This window comes from Oncorhynchus nerka, linkage group LG19, assembly GCF_034236695.1.
Source record: "Oncorhynchus nerka isolate Pitt River linkage group LG19, Oner_Uvic_2.0, whole genome shotgun sequence".
NCBI lineage: Eukaryota > Metazoa > Chordata > Actinopteri > Salmoniformes > Salmonidae > Oncorhynchus > Oncorhynchus nerka.
In genome coordinates, this window is record NC_088414.1 from 41,493,712 (window position 1) to 41,520,953 (window position 27,242).

At 41.2% G+C, this 27,242-nt stretch overlaps 1 protein-coding gene across 2 annotated transcripts in view; it reads right to left on the bottom strand.

The window, feature by feature from the left end:
• LOC115127383 (sterile alpha motif domain-containing protein 9-like) overlaps window positions 1–27,242 on the bottom strand; it is a 74,284-nt gene that overhangs the window by 8,939 nt on the left and 38,103 nt on the right. The window contains exons 2-6 of one of the 2 annotated variants that reach the window (XM_065004944.1): window positions 17,831–17,895; window positions 11,608–15,003; window positions 11,206–11,243; window positions 7,802–7,869; window positions 5,136–5,350 (exon numbers count right to left, since the gene is read on the bottom strand). In XM_065004944.1, the coding sequence (XP_064861016.1) occupies window positions 5,136–5,350; window positions 7,802–7,869; window positions 11,206–11,243; window positions 11,608–14,530 (3,244 nt within the window). In that variant the 5' untranslated portion in view covers window positions 14,531–15,003; window positions 17,831–17,895. Of the gene's footprint in view, window positions 1–5,135; window positions 5,351–7,801; window positions 7,870–11,205; window positions 11,244–11,607; window positions 17,805–17,830; window positions 17,896–27,242 lie in introns of those variants that run through there. The other variant, XM_065004945.1, reaches the window with a different exon arrangement.

Here is a 27,242-nt window from a genome sequence, read left to right on the forward strand (position 1 = left end):
ATAGCCTCCACATTGACTCGGTACTGGTACCCTCTGTATATAGCCTCCACATTGACTCTGTACCGGTACCCCCTGTATATAGCCTCCACATTGACTCTGTACCGGTACCACCTGTATATAGCCTCCACATTGACTCAGTACCGGTACCCCCTGTATATTGCCTCCACATTGACTCTGTACCGGTACCCCCTGTATATAGCCTCCACATTGACTCAGTACCGGTACCCCCTGTATATAGCCTCCACATTGACTCTGTACTTGTACCCCCTGTATATAGCCTCCACATTGACTCTGTACCGGTACCCCCTGTATATTGCCTCCACATTGACTCAGTACCGTAATACCCTGTATATTATCTCCACATTGACTCTGTACCAGTACCCCTGTATATAGCCTCCACATTGACTCGGTACTGGTACCCTCTGTATATAGCCTCCACATTGACTCTGTACCGGTACCCCCTGTATATAGCCTCCACATTGACTCTGTACCGGTACCACCTGTATATAGCCTCCACATTGACTCTGTACCGGTACCCCCTGTATATAGCCTCCACATTGACTCAGGAACGTAATACCCTGTATATAGCCTCCACATTGACTCTGTACCGGTACCCCCTGTATATAGCCTCCACATTGACTCTGTACCCCCTGTATATTGCCCCACATGTATATAGCCTCCACATTGACTCTGTACCGGTACCCCCTGTATATAGCCTCCACATTGACTCTGTACCGGTACCACCTGTATATAGCCTCCACATTGACTCTGTACCGGTACCCCCTGTATATAGCCTCCACATTGACTCAGGAACGTAATACCCTGTATATAGCCTCCACATTGACTCTGTACTTGTACCCCCTGTATATAGCCTCCACATTGACTCTGTACCGGTACCCCGTGTATATACCCTCCACATTGACTCTGTACCGGTACCCCCTGTATATAGCCTCCACATTGACTCTGTACCGGTACCCCCTGTATATTGCCTCCACATTGACTCAGTACCGTAATACCCTGTATATTATCTCCACATTGACTCTGTACCAGTACCCCTGTATATAGCCTCCAAATTGACTCGGTACTGGTACCCTCTGTATATAGCCTCCACATTGACTCTGTACCGGTACCCCCTGTATATAGCCTCCACATTGACTCTGTACCGGTACCACCTGTATATAGCCTCCACATTGACTCTGTACCGGTACCCCTGTATATAGCCTCCACATTGACTCAGTAACGTACCCCTGTATAATACATTGACTCTGTACCCCCTGTATATAGCCTCCACCTGTATATAGCCTCCACATTGACTCTGTATAAATACCCCTGTATATAGCCTCCACATTGACTCTGTACCGGTATTTGATTTGAAGCCCTGTATATAGCCTCCACATTGACTCTGTTGTTGTCAAGGTTTTTGTATATTGCCTCCACATTGACTCTGTTGTTGTCAAGGCGTATTAGAGTACCCCTGTATATTGCCTCCACATTGACTCTGTTTTAGAGTATTGTTGTTGTCCCCTGTATATTGCCTCCACATTGACTTGTGTTGTCAAGGTACCCCCTGTATATAGCCTCCACATTGACTCTGTAGAGTATTGTTGTATCCCCTGTGTTTTAGCCTCCACATTGACTCAGTATTGTTGTTGTCAAGTGTTTTAGAGTATTGTTGTTGTCAAGGTATTATCTCCACATTGACTCTGTACCAGTACCCCAAGGTGTTTATAGCCTCCACATTGACTCGTACTGGTACCCTCTGTTTATAGCCTCCACATTGACTCTGTTGTTGGTACCCCTGTATATAGCCTCCACATTGACTCTGTTGTCAAGGTGTTTTAGTACCACCTGTATATAGCCTCCACATTGACTCAGTAAAGGTGTTTTGGACCCCCTGTATATTGCCTCCACATTGACTCTGTCAAGGTGTTTTATATAGCCTCCACATTGACTCTGTCAAGGTGTTTTAGGTATTGTTGTGTATATAGCCTCCACATTGACTCAGTACCGTAATACCCTATATAGCCTTTTTATTGTTATGTAATTTTCTTGTGTTACAAGGTTTTTAACTATATAAATATTTTCTTAACTATATTTCTTGAACTGCGTTGTTGGTTAAGGGCTTGTATTGTTGTTGTCAGTAAGCATTGTTGTTGTCAAGGTGTTTTACACCTTGTTGTATGTCAAAGCATGTGACAAATATAAATTGATTTGATTTGAAGCCAGATCGGGAGAGGTGTTTTAAGAAGGTGTTTTAGAGTATTGTTGGACTCCAAGGTGTTTTGCCATTGTTGTTGTCAAGGTGTTTTAGAGTATTGTTGTTGTCAATGTGTTTTAGAGTATTGTTGTTGTCAAGGTGTTTTAGAGTATTGTTGTTGTCAAGGTGTTTTAGAGTATTGTTGTTGCAAAGGTGTTTGTTGTTGTCAAGGTGTTTTAGAGTATTGTTGTTGTCAAGGTGTTTTAGAGTATTGTTGTTGTCAAGGTGTTTTAGAGTATTGTTGTTGTCAAGGTGTTTTAGAGTATTGTTGTTGTCAAGGTGTTTTTAGAGTATTGTTGTTGTCAAGGTGTTTTGGAGTATTGTTGTTGTCAAGGTGTTTTAGAGTATTGTTGTTGTCAAGGTGTTTTAGAGTATTGTTGTTGTCAAGGTGTTTTAGAGTATTGTTGTTGTCAAGGTGTTTTAGAGTATTGTTGTTGTCAAGGTGTTTTAGAGTATTGTTGTTGTCAAGGCGTTTTAGAGTATTGTTGTTGTCAATGCGTTTTAGAGCATTGTTGTCAAGGTGTTTTAGAGTATTGTTGTTGTCAAGGTGTTTTAGAGTATTGTTGTTGTCAAGGTGTTTTAGAGTATTGTAGTTGTCAAGGTGTTTTAGAGTATTGTTGTTGTCAAGGTGTTTTAGAGTTGTTGTCAAGGTGTTTTATTGGTGTTTTAGAGTATTGTTTTTAGTCAAGGTGTTTTAGAGTATTGTTGTTGTCAAGGTGTCAATGCGTTTTAGAGTATTGCTGTAGTCATGGTGTTTTAGAGTATTGTTGATGCCAAGGCGTTTTAGAGTATTGTTGTTGTCGGCGCATTTTAGAGTATTGTTGTTGTCAAGGCGTATTAGAGTATTGTTGTTGTCAATGTGTTTTAGAGTATTGTTGTTGTCAGGGCGTTTTAGAGCATTGTTGTCAATGTGTTTTAGAGTATTGTTGTTGTCAAGGTGTTTTAGAGTATTGTTGTTGGCAAGGTGTTTTAGAGTATTGTTGTTGTCAATGTGTTTTAGAGTATTGTTGTTGTCAGGGCGTTTTAGAGCATTGTTGTCAATGTGTTTTAGAGTATTGTTGTTGCAAAGGTGTTTTAGAGTATTGTTGTTGTGAAGGTGTTTTAGAGTATTGTTGTTGTCAAGGTGTTTTAGAGTATTGTTGTTGTGAAGGTGTTTTAGAGTATTGTTGTTGTCAAGGTGTTTTAGAGTATTGTTGTTGTCAAGGCGTTTAGAGTATTGTTGTTGTCAAGGCGTTTAGAGTATTGTTGTTGTCAAGGTGTTTTAGAGTATTGTTGTTGTCAAGGCGTTTAGAGTATTGTTGTTGTCAAGGTGTTTTAGAGTATTGTTGTTGTCAAGGTGTTTTAGAGTATTGTTGTTGTCAAGGTGTTTTAGAGTATTGTTGTTGTCAAGGTGTTTTAGAGTATTGTTGTTGTGAAGGTGTTTTAGAGTATTGTTGTTGTCAAGGTGTTTTGGAGTATTGTTGTTGTCAAGGTGTTTTAGAGTATTGTTGTTGTCAAGGTGTTTTAGAGTATTGTTGTTGGCAAGGTGTTTTAGAGTATTGTTGTTGTCAAGGTGTTTTAGAGTATTGTTGTTGTCAAGGTGTTTTAGAGTATTGTTGTTGTCAAGGTGTTTTAGAGTATTGTTGTTGTCAAGGTGTTTTAGAGTATTGTTGTTGTCAAGGTGTTTTAGTGTTTTATTGTTGTTGTGAAGGTGTTTTAGAGTATTGTTGTTGTCAAGGTGTTTTAGAGTATTGTTGTTGTCAAGGTGTTTTAGAGTATTGTTGTTGTCAAGGTGTTTTAGAGTATTGTTGTTGGCAAGGTGTTTTAGAGTATTGTTGTTGTGAAGCTTATTAAAGTAAAGTTTTGTTTGTTTCTGGTCCTTATTTATTGAACCGTTTGCATTTTATTATAATTAATATATTTATTTTATTCTGTGTTTAAAGGTTTGAACACAGAATAAATCCTGAATCCTCAGTCAATTTGTAGCCCCAATTTCTTGCTTGTGTGGCTTCTCACTGTGTGCTGTTCTGTTTGCTCTACCTTGACTGAGAGCTGCTACCTACTGAACTAAGGCCTAGATCCAATCAGATCAAGGGTTAACCCGGGTGATAGTGGATGTTTTTGGAGGTGTTGGTAGGTGGAACTGCAATAGAGCTGTCAAATCGGTGCGCAGCTGCTCTTGTGATCGTTGTCAAGAAGCCACACCCATCCCACTCGGGTTAGAAATTCAGAACGAGAAAGTGTAAGCTATATTGAAATTATGACACTCAATTTGAAAATCATGAAACAAAATAATTCGTATTTCAATCAGTTTAATCGAGGCGTAGATTACATCTCACATTTCAGTGTTAGAACTGGTAAACAAGGCTGTATTGGATTTCTCTTAATTTAACTCCGTGCAGCCGATTGCAACGTCCGCTTTAGGTCCCGTATAATGCCGGGAGCTATTTGTGGATTCGACAGCTGTAAAGCAGCTCCACCCCCGACACCGTTAAAACAGCTATGTGGCTGTCGACTAAAGCGGATCTATTTGAATAGTGCCCTAAATTCTTTGCTGTGACATTTAAACCGTGTGTACTTCACCCTTCAACTTAAACAACGCTGTTTGATGGACTTCTGTAGTAGGCAAGCAGTTTGTTTCAATTAATTAATTAATCAACTTTTTCATATTTACCCCTGTAACTGTAACACCTTAATGAATTAGTTATTAATAATATTTATGTAGTTCTGTCTAGCGTGACCTGTTTCCTTACCATGTACCCAGTTGAAGTCTTTAATGACTCTGCCCTATCCCAAGAATTATGTGGTGTGTTACAATTGTCTATTTGGACAGATGTTGATATTATGTTGGCATTTGGACAGATGCTGAACTTTGATGAAGATGTAGTGTAAAACTCACCAGAGGAAATCTCACAGTGTGGGAGGTGTAACTGACGAACAGATCCCCGAGGACACTCAATGCTGAACAGAGGTCCGGCAGGTGTCCGGCCTGTGGAGTGCAGGAGACTGTCGTCCCATTGGACAGTCCTGTAAAGCACCTCCCCCTCCCCCTCCATCAGAAACATCAGCCCTGTCAACCTGCACTGGAACAGGCCTGCATGAGGGCACTGGAGCCTGGGGGCCACAGGACAGAAGTGGCACTCATTAAAAAAATATATATTTTAGATGGTTCCTCACCCAGGAAGTAGTGTATGGGCCAGGAGAAACTATAATCCATTGGTCAGGTTTTATTTCTATGTCAAATAAATGATGTCGCTTTGACTACGGCGATGTAGTTGCTGTCGCCGCATTATTACGTGTGACCGATGTGACATCACTGTGATCTGTATCAGGAAGTGGGCTGGCTGTCACTGGCAAAGCAGAGAACGCAACAATGCATTCTATTCATTTACAGCTCTCTTGCAGAATTTACCATATTACCTCACATCGCTTCTAAGACACAGAGGAAGGAAATACAAGACATGGCCAAAGGTACAGTATGTGGACATCCCTTCGAATTAGTGGATTCGTTGCTGACAGGTGTATAAAATCGAGCACACAGCCATGCGATCTCCATAGACAAACATTGGCAGTAGAATGAAGAGCTCAGTGACTTTCAACGTCATAGGATGCCACCTTTCCAACAAGTCAGTTCGTCAAATTTCTGCCCTATTAGAGAAACTGTAAATGCTGCTATTGTGAAGTGGAAACGTCTTGGAGCAACAACGGCTCAGTCGCTAATTGGCAGGCCACACAAGCTCAAAGAACGGGACCGCGAGTGCTGAAGTGTGTAAAAAGTTGTCTGTCCTTGTTTATCTTCACTACCGCGTTCCAAACTGAGTACCCTAAAATTCACTACTGCCATTTGGGCATTTTAGGGAATTGGTAAATGACCTGTTCACAGACAAGATGTACAGTGAGCTCCAAAGGTTTTGGCTCTGTACTCCAGCATTTGTGGATTTGAAATGATACAATGACTATGAAGTTGAAGTGCTGACAGACAGCTTTAATTTGAAGGTATTTTCATCCATATCAGGTGAATCGTTTAGAAATTACAACACTTTTTGTTCATACTGTAGTCCCCCCATTTTAGGGGACCAAAAGTGCTGTATTGGGACAAATTCGCTTATGTGTAATAAAGCAGTACACATACTGCTTTAATGTCATATCCTAACTTCCCCTGTTATTCTAATTGTGAGAGGTTAGGATGTCTTGGGGGTATGATATTTATGCGTCTGTAACTTTCTCGCTCATCGTTATTCCCGATTAATTATCCATCATTAGCAACATTAATGTAGAAGTGTTTAGAAACATATTCTATTCTTATTTACAATAAAAGTGACTCCAAAATGACACAATGCATTATTTACCATTCATTTCCTTTCTGTTGGGAACAAAATAATCTGACCAAATGCATCCAACCAGTTTGTGGAGTCTCCAGCTTGAATATGGGACCAAATACTTACCTGTTTACTATAGTGAACAAAAATATAAACGCAACATGTAAAGTGTTGAGCCCAGGTTTCATGAGCTGAAATAAAAGATCCCAGAAATGTTCCATATGCACAAAAAGCTTATTTCTCAAATATTTGGTTTTCTTCCATACCTGTTAGTGAGCATTTCTCCTTTGCCAAGATAATCCATCCACCTGACAGGTGTGACATATCAAGAAGCTGATTGAACAGCAGGGTAATTACATAGGTGCACCTTGTGCTGGGGACAATAAAAGGCCACTCTAAAATGAGCAGTTTGTCACACAACAAAAAATGCCAAGGATGTCTCAAGTTTTGAGGGAGCGTGCAATTGGCATGCTGACTGCAGTAATCTCCACTAGAGCTGTGTTCTGTATCTGTATTCCTAGTCATGTGGAATCCAGGATCAAATACATGTATTTCCTAATATGAACTTTAACTTCGTAAAATATTTGAAATTGTTTCATTTTGCATTTATATTTAATACACATAAAAGTTCATTTGTCTCAATGCTAATACAAAAAGTGCTGTAATTTCTGACAGTCTGCACTTTAACCTCACAGTCATTGTATCATTTCAAATCCAAAGTGCTGGAGTACAGAGTCAAAACTACAACAGAATTCACTGTCCCAATACTTTTGGAGCTCACTGTTTTTTTCTAGTATTGTTGTATTTCTGATGATACTGCCTTTATTGTTCTATTTATATCATAAATTCTATACATTATATCATCCTGCTGCCTTGTTTTGTATGAAGCAGGGCTCCCCTTGCCAAAAGACAAAGAAAGAAATAAAACAGCCCTACAAACTTCAACTAACCTGGCAACCACTAGCAAACAATCAATGGAAGTAATAGCGGCGTGTTTTCTTTCAGCTTAATTAACATCAAACCAAATATGGAGTTGATTTGAGTTGATTTGGCCGTTACATTTTGAACATTTCCACACGTGTCATCACTCCAACTGAGCGGCTGTTTAGACAAAACTGAACCACGAATTAGAGTTTCTCCTGGTTTTTAGACTTCTGTCAGCGTGAGGAACCATCTAACATCAGGTTGTAAAATCCTGACCTTCCCCTTCAAGTGAAAAATGCATTCATGGATAATAAATGCTAACCTGTAATGGGTTTTTGTCAATTGTGGATGGATGTTTTTCCATTCAGGTTCTGTCCAAAGAGTTGGGGTCTGGAATAGAAAAAGGAACACAAACATGTCAGCCAACACTTTAATCCACTGTTCCTAAGACATCATTGTAAATAATAATTTGCTCTTAACTGACTTGCCTGGTTAAATAAAAGTTTTAAAATATATATATATACACAGTGGGGCAAAAAAGTATTTAGTCAGCCACCAATTGTGCAAGTTCGCCCACTTAAAAAGATGAGAGAGGCCTGTAATTTTCAATCATAGGTACACTTCAAATATGACAGACAAAATGAGAAAAAAAATCCAGATAATCACATTGTAGGATTTTTTATGAATTTATTTGCAAATTATGGTGGAAAATAAGTATTTGGTCAATAACAAAAGTTTATCTCAATACTTTGTTATATACCCTTTGTTGGCAATGACAGAGGTCAAACGTTTTCTGTAAGTCTTCACAAGGTTGTCACACACTGTTGCTGGTATTTTGGCCCATTCGTCCATGCAGATCTCCTCTAGAGCAGTGATGTTTTGGGGCTGTTGCTGGGCAACACGGACTTTCAACTCCCTCCAAAGATTTTCTATGGGGTTGAGATCTGGAGACTGGCTAGGCCACTCCAGGACTTTGAAATACTTCTTACGAAGCCACTCCTTCGTTGCCCGGGCGGTGTGTTTGGGATCATTGTCATGCTGAAAGACCCAGCCACGTTTCATCTTCAATGCCCTTGCTGATGGAAGGAGGTTTTCACTCAAAATCTCACGATACATGGCCCCATTCATTCTTTCCTTTACACGGATCAGTCGTCCTGGTCCCTTTGCAGAAAAACAGCCCCAAAACATGATGTTTCCAACCCCATGCTTCACAGTAGGTATGGTGTTCTTTGGATGCAACTCAGCATTCTTTGTCCTCCAAACACGACGAGTTGAGTTTTTACCAAAAAGTTATATTTTGGTTTCATCTGACCATATGACATTCTCCCAATCTTCTTCTGGATCATCCAAATGCTCTCTAGCAAACTTCAGACCGGCCTGGACATGTCCTGGCTTAAGCAGGGGGACACGTCTGGCACTGCAGGATTTGAGTCCCTGGCGGCGTAGTGTGTTACTGATGGAAGGCTTTGTTACTTTGGTCCCAGCTCTCTGCAGGTCATTCACTAGGTCCCCCCGTCTGGTTCTGGGATTTTTGCTCACCGTTCTTGTGATCATTTTGACCCCACGGGGTGAGTTCTTGCGTGGAGCCCCAGATCGAGGGAGATTATCAGTGGTCTTGTATGTCTTCCATTTCCTAATAATTGCTCCCACAGTTGATTTCTTCAAACCAAGCTGCTTACCTATTGCAGATTCAGTCTTCCCAGCCTGGTGCAGGTCTACAATTTTGTTTCTGGTGTCCTTTGACAGCTCTTTGGTCATGGCCATAGTGGAGTTTGGAGTGTGATTAATACAGGTAACGAGTGGAGGACAGAGGAGCCTCTTAAAGAAGAAGTTACAGGTCTGTGAGAGCCAGAAATCTTGCTTGTTTGTAGGTGACCAAATACTTATTTTCCACCATAATTAATTAAAAATCCTACAATGTGATTTTCTGAATTTTTTTCCCTAATTTTGTCTGTCATAGTTGAAGTGTACCTATGATGAAAATTACAGGCCTCTTGCATCTTTTTTATGTGGGAGAACTTGCACAATTGGTGGCTGACTATATACGTTTTTTGCCCCACTGTATGTATATATATACAGTGCCTTGCGAAAGTATTCGGCCCCCTTGAACTTTGCGACCTTTTGACACATTTCAGGCTTCAAACATAAAGATATAAAACTGTATTTTTTTGTGAAGAATCAACAACAAGTGGGACACAATCATGAAGTGGAACAACATTTATTGGATATTTCAAATATAAAAAAAAAAATCAAAAACTGAATAATTGGGCGTGCAAAATTATTCAGCCCCTTTACAGTGCAGCAAACTCTCTCCAGAAGTTCAGTGAGGATCTCTGAATGATCCAATGTTGACCTAAATGACTAATGATGATAAATACAATCCACCTGTGTGTAATCAAGTCTCCGTATAAATGCACCTGCACTGTGATAGTCTCAGAGGTCCGTTAAAAGCGCAGAGAGCATCATGAAGAACAAGGAACACACCAGGCAGGTCCGAGATACTGTTGTGAAGAAGTTTAAAGCCGGATTTGGATACAAAAAGATTTCCCAAGCTTTAAACATCCCAAGGAGCACTGTGCAAGCGATAATATTGAAATGGAAGGAGTATCAGACCACTGCAAATCTACCAAGACCTGGCCGTCCCTCTAAACTTTCAGCTCATACAAGGAGAAGACTGATCAGAGATGCAGCCAAGAGGCCCATGATCACTCTGGATGAACTGCAGAGATCTACAGCTGAGGTGGGAGACTCTGTCCATAGGACAACAATCAGTCGTATATTGCACAAATCTGGCCTTTATGGAAGAGTGGCAAGAAGAAAGCCATTTCTTAAAGATATCCATAAAAAGTGTTGTTTAAAGTTTGCCACAAGCCACCTGGGAGACACACCAAACATGTGGAAGAAGGTGCTCTGGTCAGATGAAACCAAAATTGAACTTTTTGGCAACAATGCAAAATGTTATGTTTGGCGTAAAAGCAACACAGCTCATCACCCTGAACACACCATCCCCACTGTCAAACATGGTGGTGGCAGCATCATGGTTTGGGCCTGCTTTTCTTCAGCAGGGACAGGGAAGATGGTTAAAATTGATGGGAAGATGGATGGAGCCAAATACAGGACCATTCTGGAAGAATTGATGGAGTCTGCAAAAGACCTGAGACTGGGACGGAGATTTGTCTTCCAACAAGACAATGATCCAAAACATAAAGCAACATCTACAATGGAATGGTTCAAAAATAAACATATCCAGGTGTTAGAATGGCCAAGTCAAAGTCCAGACCTGAATCCAATCGAGAATCTGTGGAAAGAACTGAAAACTGCTGTTCACAAATGCTCTCCATCCAACCTCACTGAGCTCGAGCTGTTTTGCAAGGAGGAATGGGAAAAAATGTCAGTCTCTCGATGTGCAAAACTGATAGAGACATACCCCAAGCGACATACAGCTGTAATCGCAGCAAAAGGTGGCGCTACAAAGTATTAACTTAAGGGGGCTGAATAATTTTGCACGCCCAATTTTTCAGTTTTTTATTTGTTAAAAAAGTTTGAAATATCCAATAAATGTTGTTCCACTTCATGATTGTGTCCCACTTGTTGTTGATTCTTCACAAAAAAATACAGTTTTATATCTTTATGTTTGAAGCCTGAAATGTGTCAAAAGGTCGCAAAGTTCAAGGGGGCCGAATACTTTCGCAAGGCACTATATATATAAAATAAATGATTACTTACATGAATGTGGCTAGAAGTCTTAAACCCCTTTGGAATCCCTGAAATAAGAATCAATGGTCAACATTTTCTCACTTGTTTTTGGATTTGGAGCCATCTGGTACTGTATCTCAGAAACAAACCCATGGACACATTATACACACCATTGTATATTTGTATTAAACCAAATAAACAACTGTCGAACATGAATATAAATCGAGATATTCACCCCACATAATATTCTGTATAAGACTAACTTTCATCTGTGTATTCATTTTTTAGAAAGTCACTTATTTTGCCCCCAATGTCTAGATAATTCAACATTACCAGGTAAACATTTACTTCAAAGTTTTACACTCATTACTAACATTTAAAACGGGCACCATCATGTGGAATAGACCTAATACAAGTCAAGGTATGACTTACCTCGATTGAATGTTTTTGATTCTTCCATTCTGGTTCCCTCTGATCCAATGGCATCATCCCTTTGTTTCTGAACATTTCCTCCAGATCCCACTGTGGGCATTGTGTACTTTATGTCAAAAGCTTGAGGGCCACTGATATTGAAGCCAAGGTAAAATGAGATGTTGCCATCCTTCCACACACTGGCCTGCTTCTGGGGACAAATCTCGATCTCTTTATCTGCCATACGGGCAAATGCTTTATGCACTCTGACCACTCCATTGACACGAAGAAGGTGATCCTGAATGCAAGTGTCCCTGATCTCTGCACTGCCTCTTGTTTTATTGAGAGTCCTTGATTTCCTTTTTTTCAGATCCACACAGATGTCGTCTATGCTTGATTTGTGAACAAGTCTTTTCAACCCAGCACCTTTACCCAGGTAAAACAAGGGCACAAGTTCCCTAGATTGTAGGTACTTCTTGTATTTGTTGTCAAAGGCCTGTTTCATGCACTCAACATACTTGTTAAGATCAATGTCATTGGTGACATCGCCCTCTCTTGCCTCCTCGGGCCAAAACAGTAGAAGGACAAGGAGGTAAAACTCTGGAGTCCAAAGTGTGGTATTTTCTTTCTCCATGAATTTCTGAAGAATGGCTCTAAGTTGTGGTAGAGTTGCAGGTTCTGGAGATGCCACTGGCCCATTGGTCTGGAGGATGTTGGCCAGGATGTAATTACAGGCAGTGTTGACATCGTCAGGGTTTTCTTTATTGATTATTTTCCACAGCTCTGTGATTTTACTCAAGTTGGCATTTCGATTGAGGGTGGAGAGGCCAGGAAAGGTAGAGGCCATTTTTTCTTTGAGTGTCTTTAATGGTAGTTCCTCTTTTGGACTGGGGGCACTTGTATACTTGCAAAAACAATCAACAATGTCTCGCTGAAAGTATGGTGTCTGATCCTTCCAGTTCCTGGGCTCAGAGTAAGTGAGGTAACTCTCAAAAAAATTGTAAAATTTCCTTTCAACCGCAACTCTGAGGCTGGTGATGAAAGTCTGGTACTTCATGAGCTTTCTGTCCTCAGACAGTATCGAGAGATGTTCAGCTGATATTTCCTGGGTAAGGATTTTCCTCCATTTTGGGTTGAGATTTGTGAGGGAATTATAAACAATGTTAGCAACCTGTAGATAACCAAAGATTCCCCTGTTGTTGAAGGTGTGATACATTTTCGTTGGACTGTCACCCTCCATGTGATTCACTGATTCCCTTTCAGCTAACTCCTCCTCTTGTTTGAAAGCCTTGATGGCTTTCTCTGCCCAAAACAAAATATCTCTGGTCCCTGATTTTTCACCTGATTTGCCATTGACTTGTTTATACAAATGGTTCTTATGAACTTGTCCCAGTGTATCAGCAATGAATGAGTTGGTGGGAACTCTCTCTTTAGCTTTTTCAGCCCAAATCTCAGCTCTTGTAAAATCAGACATTTTGATGTAGTAAAAACGTGCAAGAGATTGAGGGTAGAACGGGTCATGTTTAAATGTTTCTGATGCGGTTTTCAACACATTCGCACATTCGGGAATGCCTTCATGTTTCTCAATATCTAGAATTAACCTGGAAAAGATCTCTTGGCCATTTGAGGTTGTTTCTCTCTTTGTTAACATGTCTTTGAAGAACAGTAACAAGGATGGCTGAATTTGTTGTCTGGTTAAGTACTGCAGAAAGGCCAGTGTTGCTGAGCTCCTAGCGATACCAGCATCTGCCAGCAACTGAACACATTGCTGTGCAAGTACTGGGTGTGCTATGCGGACTCTCTTGTCTTCTCCTCCATGTCTTGAGAATGTGACTATGAGATCACTGAAAGGTTGCATGCGTTTCTCAAATGACAAGTTCACACCAAAGGGGTCTTGATGGCTGAGGAATGCCTCACATTGTGACTGTAAGAGGTAGGAGCCAGGGACATAGGAGTTCACCAGAGCTAAAAAGGCAAAGAGTTTGGTGTTGCGGGAGACTTTGTTTTGCTGAAGATATTTGATGATTTCTTTTCCCTCTTCCGAACAAAATGTTTTTCTCGTGTATTCTTCATTGAAATTATTTAGCATTATGTTAAAGCCGTGAAACTTCCCCATCTCGTCTCTGTGATGCCTCTGTACTAGTTTGTCTTTGCTAACAAAGCGTGTTTTCTCTTTGTCAGAAAGACGTGATTTCAGGAGTAAATCTGCCTCAGTTCTACTCTCATCCTCCTCATCGTCTATGATACAGGTCGAGCGTATGCATTGTAGAACGATGACCACTGGGAATTGAGCACTGATTTTTTGCTCTGTTATTTCTCTGATGAGGAATTCCTGTAAGTGGTCCCTCAGGTGTTCATTGTCCTGCAAAAGAAGCACTGTATTCTGCTTTTCTGGATCACCGGTAGCAAAAAGTTCGACCACCTGTTTAGCAATAATCCTGGTGTCCGACAGGGGGTCTTTCTGGACTTGTTTGCCCAAATCTTTCTTGTCAGAAGACGGGTCGACTAGAACAGCACACCTGAGCTCTTTCCTCAGGTCCCAGAGTATTTGCATGGCCAGGGTGGTTCCTCCACTGCCTGGCTGGTGCAACAGCTTAATACTGTTTACACTCCAACTGCCCTGTCTCTGTAACTTGATGAGTTCCTTCAGCTTTTCATAACCATCTCTTCTGATACATTCAATGTCCTTTTTTTCTCCTGTAGGTGTGGCACTGCTGTCAGAGTTTTCCCTCTCATCGGCCAGGTAAAAGTTCATCCATTTAGGTGGGGTTCCCTTGTAAAAATCTGTCTCAGTCTCCAAAGCAACTGCTGGGTCGATTTGTTCTCCTTCAAACTCACTTGCACTCAAGACATCTAGAAATGAGAGTGAGTCCATGAGTTCACTGTCCATGAGAATCACCCCCCCTCCAGCATTGGGTAGGGTTGGTATCACTTTGCCTGCCATGACAGGTAGCTATGTTGAGACTCTCTCACAGTGGAGGGAAAAGAGATTTGCATCTGATGGCATCTGATGACTCCTGCAAAGGCTGATAATTCCTGTGGCAAGGAGGGAGTAACCTTTCCCCTAGGCTATTACTAAGTACAGCACAGATAAGACTGGAATATCAACCAATCCAACTAATGTATTGCATGTATTTTCTCTTTGCAAATCACATGAGTGCGAGGCATGGCCGTGAATCAGAGACGTATAGGGTGCTCAGAGGCTGTGTTCAGAGGGAGGTTCAAAAATAGTTGATTGATTTGAGATAAAGCCAATGGTTGTTGGTCAGGACTTTGTTCCTTGCTTTCTATTGGGTTTAACGAAGGCCACATTTGAATGAAGCTTTGTTAAACAAAGACAATGTTATTTTTTACGTGGAGCTGTCGTTTGTTCCAGTTGATCTTGGTTATTTTCAACAGGTTTTTGTCATGTCCAGTCTACAGGGAGAATGTTCCGGAAACAAACAACGTTTCAGTCAAAATAAGATTAAGTTTGATGAATGAAAACCAGGCAAAAATTACTGAATTACAATGAAGAAATACTGATACAAAATACTGATACAAAATACTGTCAAGATCAAGGGACAATTTCAGCTTGATCTGATATAGTTAAAACCCTGCTGAATTACTAATTTTTACAAACAAAATACCAGACTTGTATTTTGTATTGTACAGTATTTAAAAAAATATATATGGTTTTTGCATTTCAAAATACAAAAATACATTTGGAAGTAGATGGGCCGAACAGCAACAAAATTCTCAGTAACTGTTACAAAAACGTTTTACTTGCTATGACTGTTATATGTTGTCGTTTATCTACCTTAGTTGAAGCAAGTCAAGCTGGATAACAGTGTCTGCTAAATGACCAAAATCGAAATGTATAATTGAAAATGAACACACCAAAATAAACTGCAAAGCACACTGGGTATTCTTTTTGAACTCATTTCAGGGGCGGAGCTCATTAGAATAGTACTCAGCATGCTTTGCAATTGTTCACTTTTACATATACATTTACATTTGTCATGTAACAGAAGCTTTTATTACGCCATAGTGCAATTAGACTTCTGATACCAATGCAGGATGAAAAGCGAGGGGCCACAAAATGTAAACGTATTTTGCATTTTGAAAATACAAATGACAGTATTTTGAGAATACCAAATATCGAATACATTGGATTGTAGTTCAGCCCAGTGTAATTCAAATGACAAAATACTCAGAAGTAATTAAAATACGTATTTCTAATACAGTTAAAAGACCATTTCAGCTCGATCTAATACAGCTAAAACACTGCTGAACTACGCATCTTACAAACTAATTAACATACATATACTGTAAAAGCATACACTTTTAAAGTGATTTCCTAGTGAATGGGATAGAAGGCATTTTGAAACCCTTTGCCCTGATTCCTCACCCACTGTATAAAGCTACTGTAAGCTGTGTGTATTTGTTGGTCTGTTGCCATAGAAGCCAGGAAGCCAGCAAATATGACCCCATTGGCCCATGTGAGTATTCGGTGGGTAAGGTGGGCACTAGCTATCCCACATCAAGCCCAACCTGCCCAGCACATGGTAGCCCACACCAGCCCAACACTTGTATACACCGAGACCACACCATCCCAACACAGGCTAGCCAACACCAAGCTCACACCAGCCCAACACTGGTTATCCCACACCAAGCCCACATTAGCCTTACACGGGCCAGCCGAGACCAACCCAACACAGGCATAGGCTAGACCAAACTCAAATCAGCCTAACACATGCTAGCCACAAAAAGCCCCCACCAGCCCAACACAGGCTAACCCACACCAAGTCCAGCACAGGCTAACCCACATCAAAAACACAGAATTTTTTGGGGCAAAAACACTACAATGAATACTGTAGTATTTACTGTGGTATGCTGTAGTATTTACAGTTAACTATAGTATAAATACTGTAGTAAAAGAGAACTGTAGTGTACACTATAGTAATTAATGTAGTGTTTTTGCAGATTGTAATATACTGTAGTAATTAATGTAGTATTTTTGAAGATTGTAATATACTGTAGTATTTACCATATTATTTTAGTTGTATTATCTTTGACATAGAACTGGAGGCTTTCTCTTTTGCTCTATTAGTATTACTGGAGAAATAGTAAAATAGCACATTTTCATAACCTGTAGGTAGGACTGGGGTCTGAACAGATTGTTCAGCGCTTCTGCTATTTTTTACAACTTGCATGTACCAAATGGGGATATGGGGAGGGGAATGGGCAGGGTATGAGCAAATGAAATACTGTAGTATTTAGTAGTGGTTTTGCAGACCGTAGTGTTTTTGAAGACATTACTGTAGTATTACTGTAGTATCTACAGTATACGACAAAATTCTATAGTAACTCCTACACATGAGGGATACTGCAGTGTAGTATGTTATTGTACGGTGTAGTCGCATCAGTCGAATGTGAGCGGCCTACATGGGGACAATATTTGAACCTGCATTGGGCCCACATCGTGCCAATGTGGGCATGTTTGCTGGGACTCCTACTTCCATGGAACAACAGTGTGCAGGATATCCTACACTCTACACTATGTGTTAATTCCCATCGACTCTGTTCCAAGTTATTGTCACGTTCTGACCATCGTTCGTGTGTGTTTTCCTTGTTTTAGTGTTGGTCAGGACGTGAGCTGGGTGGGCATTCTATGTTGTGTGTCTGGTTTGTCTATTTCTATGTTTGGCCTGATATGGTTCTCAATCAGAGGCAGGTGTTAGTCATTGTCTCTGATTGGGAACCATATTTAGGTAGCCTGTTTTGTGTTGGGTTTTTGTGGGTGATTGTTCCTGTCTTTGTGTTTGTGGCACCAGATAGGACTGTTTTGGTTTTTTCACGGTTCTTGTTTTGTAGATTGTTGTACTTTCATCTTTATTAAAGATGTACAAAACTAACCACGCTGCATTTTGGTCCGCCTCTCTTTCACCAGAAGAAAACCGTTACAGTTATACACCTCGGTGCCATTCTCAGTAATTAAACTCATAGCGAATTGAATGTTCATATCATTGTATGTGGTTATCAAAAATGTATTCAGTATTCCATTCACCACCAAAGTACTTTTTTATTAACAGTGGTCTAATCTCCACCACCATCTTAACATTCACTTCCTCTGTCAACGTTGCCGGTGACGGGGACTTAGTTCAACCGTTATTCAATGAACTTCCTGTCTAATACTCTATAATTTAGAAAATCACTTTTTAATCTGCTTGGTCTTTCCTCTATTTCCATTCTGGATACTTACGTTGTCATCTCCTCTCTCCGTGAATAGAGATTATCTTGTGCTCTGTCGTCTCCAAATGGATCCTGCTGCACAAAGACAGATTTAGTTTCGTTTTTACTTAAACCACTCCTACATGATAAACCACTCCAACATGTAGAAAAACACTTTTTCAGGATACGGATCCTACGCAAGAGATTCGTCACAAATGGCCTTCTATTCCCTGTATAGTCTACTACTTCATAGGGCTCTGGTGCAATGTAGTGCACTATATAGGGAATATGAAGCCATTTAGGACACTTGCTAAAGGCAGTTCACTCATAATAGGGAACTGAAATTCATACATATGAAATATCGCACGACGCCATGTAATGGAACTACACAACCCCAGTCTAACACCATGTAATGGAACTACACAACCCCAGTCTAACACCATGTAATGGAACTACACAACCCCAGTCTAACACCATGTAATGGAACTACACAACCCCAGTCTAACACCATGTAATGGAACTACACAACCCCAGTCTAACACCATGTAATGGAACTACACAACCCCAACACCATGTCTAACACCAACACCATGTAATGGAACTACACAACCCCAGTCTAACACCATGTAATGGAACTACACAACCCCACAACCCCAGTCAACCCCAAACACCATGTAATGGAACTACACAACCCCAGTCTAACACCATGTAATGGAACTATATAACCCCAGTCTAACACCATGTAATGGAACTAGTCTAACACCATGTAATGGAACTACACAACCCCAGTCTAACACCATGTAATGGAACTACACAACCCCAGTCTAACACCATGTAATGGAACTACAACCCCAGTCAACCCCAACCCCAGTCTAACACCATGTAATGGAACTACACAACCCCAGTCTAACACCATGTAATGGAACTACACAACCCCAGTCTAACACCATGTAATGGAACTACACAACCCCAGTCTAACACCATGTAATGGAACTACACAACCCCAGTCTAACACCATGTAATGGAACTATACAACCCCAGTCTAACACCATGTAATGGAACTACACAACCCCAGTCTAACACCATGTAATGGAACTACACAACCCCAGTCTAACACCATGTAATGGGAACTACACAACCCCAGTCTAACACCATGTAATGGAACTACAACAACCCCAGTCTAACACCATGTAATGGAACTACACAACCCCAGTCTAACACCATGTAATGGAACTACACAACCCCAGTCTAACACCATGTAATGGAACTACACAACCCCAGTCTAACACCATGTAATGGAACTAACAACCCCAGTCTAACACCATGTAATGGAACTACACAACATGTAATGGAACTACACAACCCCAGTCTAACACCATGTAATGGAACTACACAACCCCAGTCTAACACCATGTAATGGAACTACACAACCCCAGTCTAACACCATGTAATGGAACTACACAACCCCAGTCTAACACCATGTAATGGAACTACAACCCCAGTCTACAACCCCAGTCTAACACCATGTAATGGAACTACACAACCCCAGTCTAACACCATGTAATGGAACTACACAACCCCAGTCTAACACCATGTAATGGAACTACACAACCCCAGTCTAACACCATGTAATGGAACTACACAACCCCAGTCTAACACCATGTAATGGAACTACACAACCCCAGTCTAACACCATGTAATGGAACTATACAACCCCAGTCTAACACCATGTAATGGAACTACACAACCCCAGTCTAACACCATGTAATGGAACTACACAACCCCAGTCTAACACCATGTAATGGAACTACACAACCCCAGTCTAACACCATGTAATGGAACAGTCTAACCCCAGTCTAACACCATGTAACACCATGTAATGGAACTAATGGAACTACACAACCCCAGTCTAACACCATGTAATGGAACTACACAACCCCAGTCTAACACCATGTAATGGAACTACACAACCCCAGTCTAACACCATGTAATGGAACTACAACCCCAGTCTAACACCATGTAATGGAACTAGTCTAACACCATGTAATGGAACTACACAACCCCAGTCTAACACCATGTAATGGAACTACACAACCCCAGTCTAACACCATGTAATGGAACTACACAACCCCAGTCTAACACCATGTAATGGGAACTATACAACCCCAGTCTAACACCATGTAATGGAACTACACAACCCCAGTCTAACACCATGTAATGGAACTACACAACCCCAGTCTAACACCATGTAATGGAACTACACAACCCCAGTCTAACACCATGTAATGGAACTACAACCCCAGTCTAACACCATGTAATGGAACTGTAATGGACACAACCCCAGTCTAACACCATGTAATGGAACTACACAACCCCAGTCTAACACCATGTAATGGAACTATACAACCCCAGTCTAACACCATGTAATGGAACTACACAACCCCAGTCTAACACCATGTAATGGAACACCAACCCCAGTACCATGTAATGGAACTACACAACCCCAGTCTAACACCATGTAATGGAACTACACAACCCCAGTCTAACACCATGTAATGGAACTATACAGTCTAACCCCAGTCTAACAGTCATGTAATGGAACTACACAACCCCAGTCTAACACCATGTAATGGAACTACACAACCCCAGTCTAACACCATGTAATGGAACTACACAACCCCAGTAACACCATGTAATGGAACTACACAACCCCAGTCTAACACCATGTAATGGAACTAGTCAACAACCCCAGTCTAACACCATGTAATGGAACTATACAACCCCAGTCTAACACCATGTAATGGAACTATACAACCCCAGTCTAACACCATGTAATGGAACTATACAACCCCAGTCTAACACCATGTAATGGAACTACACAACCCCAGTCTAACACCATGTAATGGAACTACACAACCCCAGTCTAACACCATGTAATGGAACTACACAACCCCAGTCTAACACCATGTAATGGAACTACACAACCCCAGTCTAACACCATGTAATGGAACTACACAACCCCAGTCTAACACCATGTAATGGAACTATACAACCCCAGTCTAACACCATGTAATGGAACTATACAACCCCAGTCTAACACCATGTAATGGAACCCCAGTCTAACACCATGTAATGGAACTATACAACCCCAGTCTAACACCATGTAATGGAACTATACAACCCCAGTCTAACACCATGTAATGGAACTACACAACCCCAGTCTAACACCATGTAATGGAACTACACAACCCCAGTCTAACACCATGTAATGGAACTACACAACCCCAGTCTAACACCATGTAATGGAACTACACAACCCCAGTCTAACACCATGTAATGGAACTATATAACCCCACAACCCCAGTCTAACACCATGTAATAAATGGAACTATATAACCCCAGAACTAATGGAACTACAACCCCAGTCTAACACCATGTAATGGAACTACACAACCCCAGTCTAACACCATGTAATGGAACTATATAACCCCAGTCTAACACCATGTAATGGAACTAACAACCCCAGTCTAACACCATGTAATGGAACTACACAACCCCAGTCTAACACCATGTAATGGAACTACACAACCCCAGTCTAACACCATGTAATGGAACTATACAACCCCAGTCTAACACCATGTAATGGAACTACACAACCCCTAACACCATGTAATGGAACTAACAACCCCACCACCATGTAATGGAACTACACAACCCCAGTCTAACACCATGTAATGGAACTACAACCCCAGTCCACCAGTCTAACACCATGTAATGGAACTATACAACCCCAGTCTAACACCATGTAATGGAACTATACAACCCCAGTCTAACACCATGTAATGGAACTACACAACCCCAGTCTAACACCATGTAATGGAACTATACAACCCCAGTCTAACACCATGTAATGGAACTATACAACCCCAGTCTAACACCATGTAATGGAACTAGTCTAACCCCAGTCTAACACCATGTAATGGAACTATACAACCCCAGTCTAACACCATGTAATGGAACTATACAACCCCAGTCTAACACCATGTAATGGAACTACACAACCCCAGTCTAACACCATGTAATGGAACTACACAACCCCAGTCTAACACCATGTAATGGAACTATACAACCCCAGTCTAACACCATGTAATGGAACTCTAACACAACCCCAGTCTAACACCATGTAATGGAACTACACAACCCCAGTCTAACACCATGTAATGGAACTACAACCCAGTCTAACACCATGTAATGGAACTATACAACCCCAGTCTAACACCATGTAATGGAACTACACAACCCCAGTCTAACACCATGTAACACCATGTAATGGAACTATACAACCCCAGTCTAACACCATGTAATGGAACTATAACACCATGTAATGGAACTATAGTCTAACACCATGTAATGGAACTACACAACCCCAGTCTAACACCATGTAATGGAACTACACAACCCCAGTCTAACACCATGTAATGGAACTACACAACCCCAGTCTAACACCATGTAATGGAACTACACAACCCCAGTCTAACACCATGTAATGGAACTATACAACCCCAGTCTAACACCATGTAATGGAACTATATAACCCCAGTCTAACACCATGTAATGGAACTACACAACCCCAGTCTAACACCATGTAATGGAACTACACAACCCCAGTCTAACACCATGTAATGGAACTACACAACCCCAGTCTAACACCATGTAATGGAACTACACAACCCCAGTCTAACACCATGTAATGGAACTACACAACCTAACACCATGTCTAACAACCCCAGTCTAACACCATGTAATGGAACTATACAACCCCAGTCTAACACCATGTAATGGAACTACACAACCCCAGTCTAACACCATGTAATGGAACTACAACAGTCTAACCCCAGTCTAACACCATGTAATGGAACTATACAACCCCAGTCTAACACCATGTAATGGAACTATACAACCCCAGTCTAACACCATGTAATGGAACTATACAACCCCAGTCTAACACCATGTAATGGAACACCCCAGTCTAACACCATGTAATGGAACTATACAACCCCAGTCTAACACCATGTAATGGAACTACACAACCCCAGTCCCCAACACCATGTAATGGAACTACACAACCCCAGTCTAACACCATGTAATGGAACTACACAACCCCAGTCTAACACCATGTAATGGAACTACACAACCCCAGTCTAACACCATGTAATGGAACTACACAACCCCAGTCTAACACCATGTAATGGAACTACACAACCCCAGTCTAACACCATGTAATGGAACTACACAACCCCAGTCTAACACCATGTAATGGAACTACACAACCCCAGTCTAACACCATGTAATGGAACTATACAACCCCAGTCTAACACCATGTAATGGAACTATACAACCCCAGTCTAACACCATGTAATGGAACTACACAACCCCAGTCTAACACCATGTAATGGAACTATAGTCTAACCCCAGTCTAACACCATGTAATGGAACTACACAACCCCAGTCTAACACCATGTAATGGAACTACACAACCCCAGTCTAACACCATGTAATGGAACTATACAACCCCAGTCTAACACCATGTAATGGAACTACACAACCCCAGTCTAACACCATGTAATGGAACTATACAACCCCAGTCTAACACCATGTAATGGAACTATACAACCCCAGTCTAACACCATGTAATGGAACTACACAACCCCAGTCTAACACCATGTAATGGAACTATACAACCCCAGTCTAACACCATGTAATGGAACTACACAACCCCAGTCTAACACCATGTAATGGAACTACACAACCCCAGTCTAACACCATGTAATGGAACTATACAACCCCAGTCTAACACCATGTAATGGAACTACACAACCCCAGTCTAACACCATGTAATGGAACTCTCTAACACCATGTAATGGAACTATACAACCCCAGTCTAACACCATGTAATGGAACTATACAACCCCAGTCTAACACCATGTAATGGAACTACACAACCCCAGTCTAACACCATGTAATGGAACTATACAACCCCAGTCTAACACATGTAATGGAACTAACCATGTAATGGAACTATACAACCCAGTCTAACACCATGTAATGGAACTATACAACCCCAGTCTAACACCATGTAATGGAACTAACAACCCCAGTCTAACACCATGTAATGGAACTAGTCTAACACCATGTAATGGAACTACAACCCCAGTCTAACACCATGTAATGGAACTATACAACCCCAGTCTAACACCATGTAATGGAACTAACACCATGTAATGGAACTATACAACCCCAGTCTAACACCATGTAATGGAACTACATAACCCCAGTCTAACACCATGTAATGGAACTATACAACCCCAGTCTAACACCATGTAATGGAACTACACAACCCCAGTCTAACACCATGTAATGGAACTACACAACCCCAGTCTAACACCATGTAATGGAACTACACAACCCCAGTCTAACACCATGTAATGGAACTATACAACCCCAGTCTAACACCATGTAATGGAACTACACAACCCCAGTCTAACACCATGTAATGGAACTATATAACCCCAGTCTAACACCATGTAATGGAACTATACAACCCCAGTCTAACACCATGTAATGGAACTACACAACCCCAGTCTAACACCATGTAATGGAACTACACAACCCCAGTCTAACACCATGTAATGGAACTACACAACCCCAGTCTAACACCATGTAATGGAACTAACAACCCCAGTCTAACACCATGTAATGGAACTACACAACCCCAGTCTAACACCATGTAATGGAACTATACAACCCCAGTCTAACACCATGTAATGGAACTACACAACCCCAGTCTAACACCATGTAATGGAACTATACAACCCCAGTCTAACACCATGTAATGGAACACAACCCCATGTCTAACACCATGTAATGAACTATACAACCCCAGTCTAACACCATGTAATGGAACTACACAACCCCAGTCTAACACCATGTAATGGAACTATATAACCCAAACACCATGTAATGGAACAGTCTAACACCATGTAATGGAACTACACAACCCCAGTCTAACACCATGTAATGGAACTATACAACCCCAGTCTAACACCATGTAATGGAACTATACAACCCCAGTCTAACACCATGTAATGGAACTACACAACCCCAGTCTAACACCATGTAATGGAACTACCAACCCCAGTCTAACACCATGTAATGGAACTATACAACCCCAGTCTAACACCATGTAATGGAACTATACAACCCCAGTCTAACACCATGTAATGGAACTACACAACCCCAGTCTAACACCATGTAATGGAACTATACAACCCCAGTCTAACACCATGTAATGGAACTACACAACCCCAGTCTAACACCATGTAATGGAACTATACAACCCCAGTCTAACACCATGTAATGGAACTAACACAACCCCAGTCTAACACCATGTAATGGAACTAACAACCCCAGTCTAACACCATGTAATGGAACTATACAACCCCAGTCTAACACCATGTAATGGAACTATACAACCCCAGTCTAACACCATGTAATGGAACTATACAACCCCAGTCTAACACCATGTAATGGAACTACACAACCCCAGTCTAACACCATGTAATGGAACTACACAACCCCAGTCAACCCAGGAACTCTCTAACACCATGTAATGGAACTATACAACCCCAGTCTAACACCATGTAATGGAACTATACAACCCCAGTCTAACACCATGTAATGGAACTATACAACCCCAGTCTAACACCATGTAATGGAACTACACAACCCCAGTCTAACACCATGTAATGGAACTACACAACCCCAGTCTAACACCATGTAATGGAACTATACAACCCCAGTCTAACACCATGTAATGGAACTACACAACCCCAGTCTAACACCATGTAATGGAACTATACAACCCCAGTCTAACACCATGTAATGGAACTATACAACCCCAGTCTAACACCATGTAATGGAACTATACAACCCCAGTCTAACACCATGTAATGGAACTATACAACCCCAGTCTAACACCATGTAATGTCTAACACCATGAACTATACAACCCCAGTCTAACACCATGTAATGGAACTATACAACCCCAGTCTAACACCATGTAATGGAACTACACAACCCCAGTCTAACACCATGTAATGGAACTATACAACCCCAGTCTAACACCATGTAATGGAACTATACAACCCCAGTCTAACACCATGTAATGGAACTATACAACCCCAGTCTAACACCATGTAATGGAACTACAACCCCAACCCCAGTCTAACACCAGTCTAACACCATGTAATGGAACTATACAACCTAACACATGTAATGGAACTAACAACCCCAGTCTAACACCATGTAATGGAACTACACAACCCCAGTCTAACACCATGTAATGGAACTATAACCCCAGTCTAACACCATGTAATGGAACTATACAACCCCAGTCTAACACCATGTAATGGAACTACACAACCCCAGTCTAACACCATGTAATGGAACTACACAACCCCAGTCTAACACCATGTAATGGAACTATACAACCCCAGTCTAACACCATGTAATGGAACTATACAACCCCAGTCTAACACCATGTAATGGAACTATATAACCCCAGTCTAACACCATGTAATGGAACTATATAACCCCAGTCTAACACCATGTAATGGAACTACACAACCCCAGTCTATGTAATGGAACTACCAGTCTAACACCATGTAATGGAACTACACAACCCCAGTCTAACACCATGTAAACTGGAACTGTAATGGAACTACAAACCCCAGTCTAACACCATGTAATGGAACTACACAACCCCAGTCTAACACCATGTAATGGAACTACACAACCCCAGTCTAACACCATGTAATGGAACTACACAACCCCAGTCTAACACCATGTAATGGAACTACACAACCCCAGTCTAACACCATGTAATGGAACTATACAACCCCAGTCTAACACCATGTAATGGAACTAACACCATGTAATGGAACTACCAACCCCAGTCTAACACCATGTAATGGAACTATACAACCCCAGTCTAACACCATGTAATGGAACTATACAACCCCAGTCTAACACCATGTAATGGAACTATACAACACCAGTCTAACACCATGTAATGGAACTATACAACCCCAGTCTAACAACACCATGTAATGGAACTACATGTAATGGAACTACACAACCCCAGTCTAACACCATGTAATGGAACTATACAACCCCAGTCTAACACCATGTAATGGAACTACACAACCCCAGTCTAACACCATGTAATGGAACTACACAACCCCAGTCTAACACCATGTAATGGAACTACACAACCCCAGTCTAACACCCAGTCTAACACCATGTAATGGAACTATACAACCCCAGTCTAACACCATGTAATGGAACTATACAACCCCAGTCTAACACCATGTAATGGAACTAAC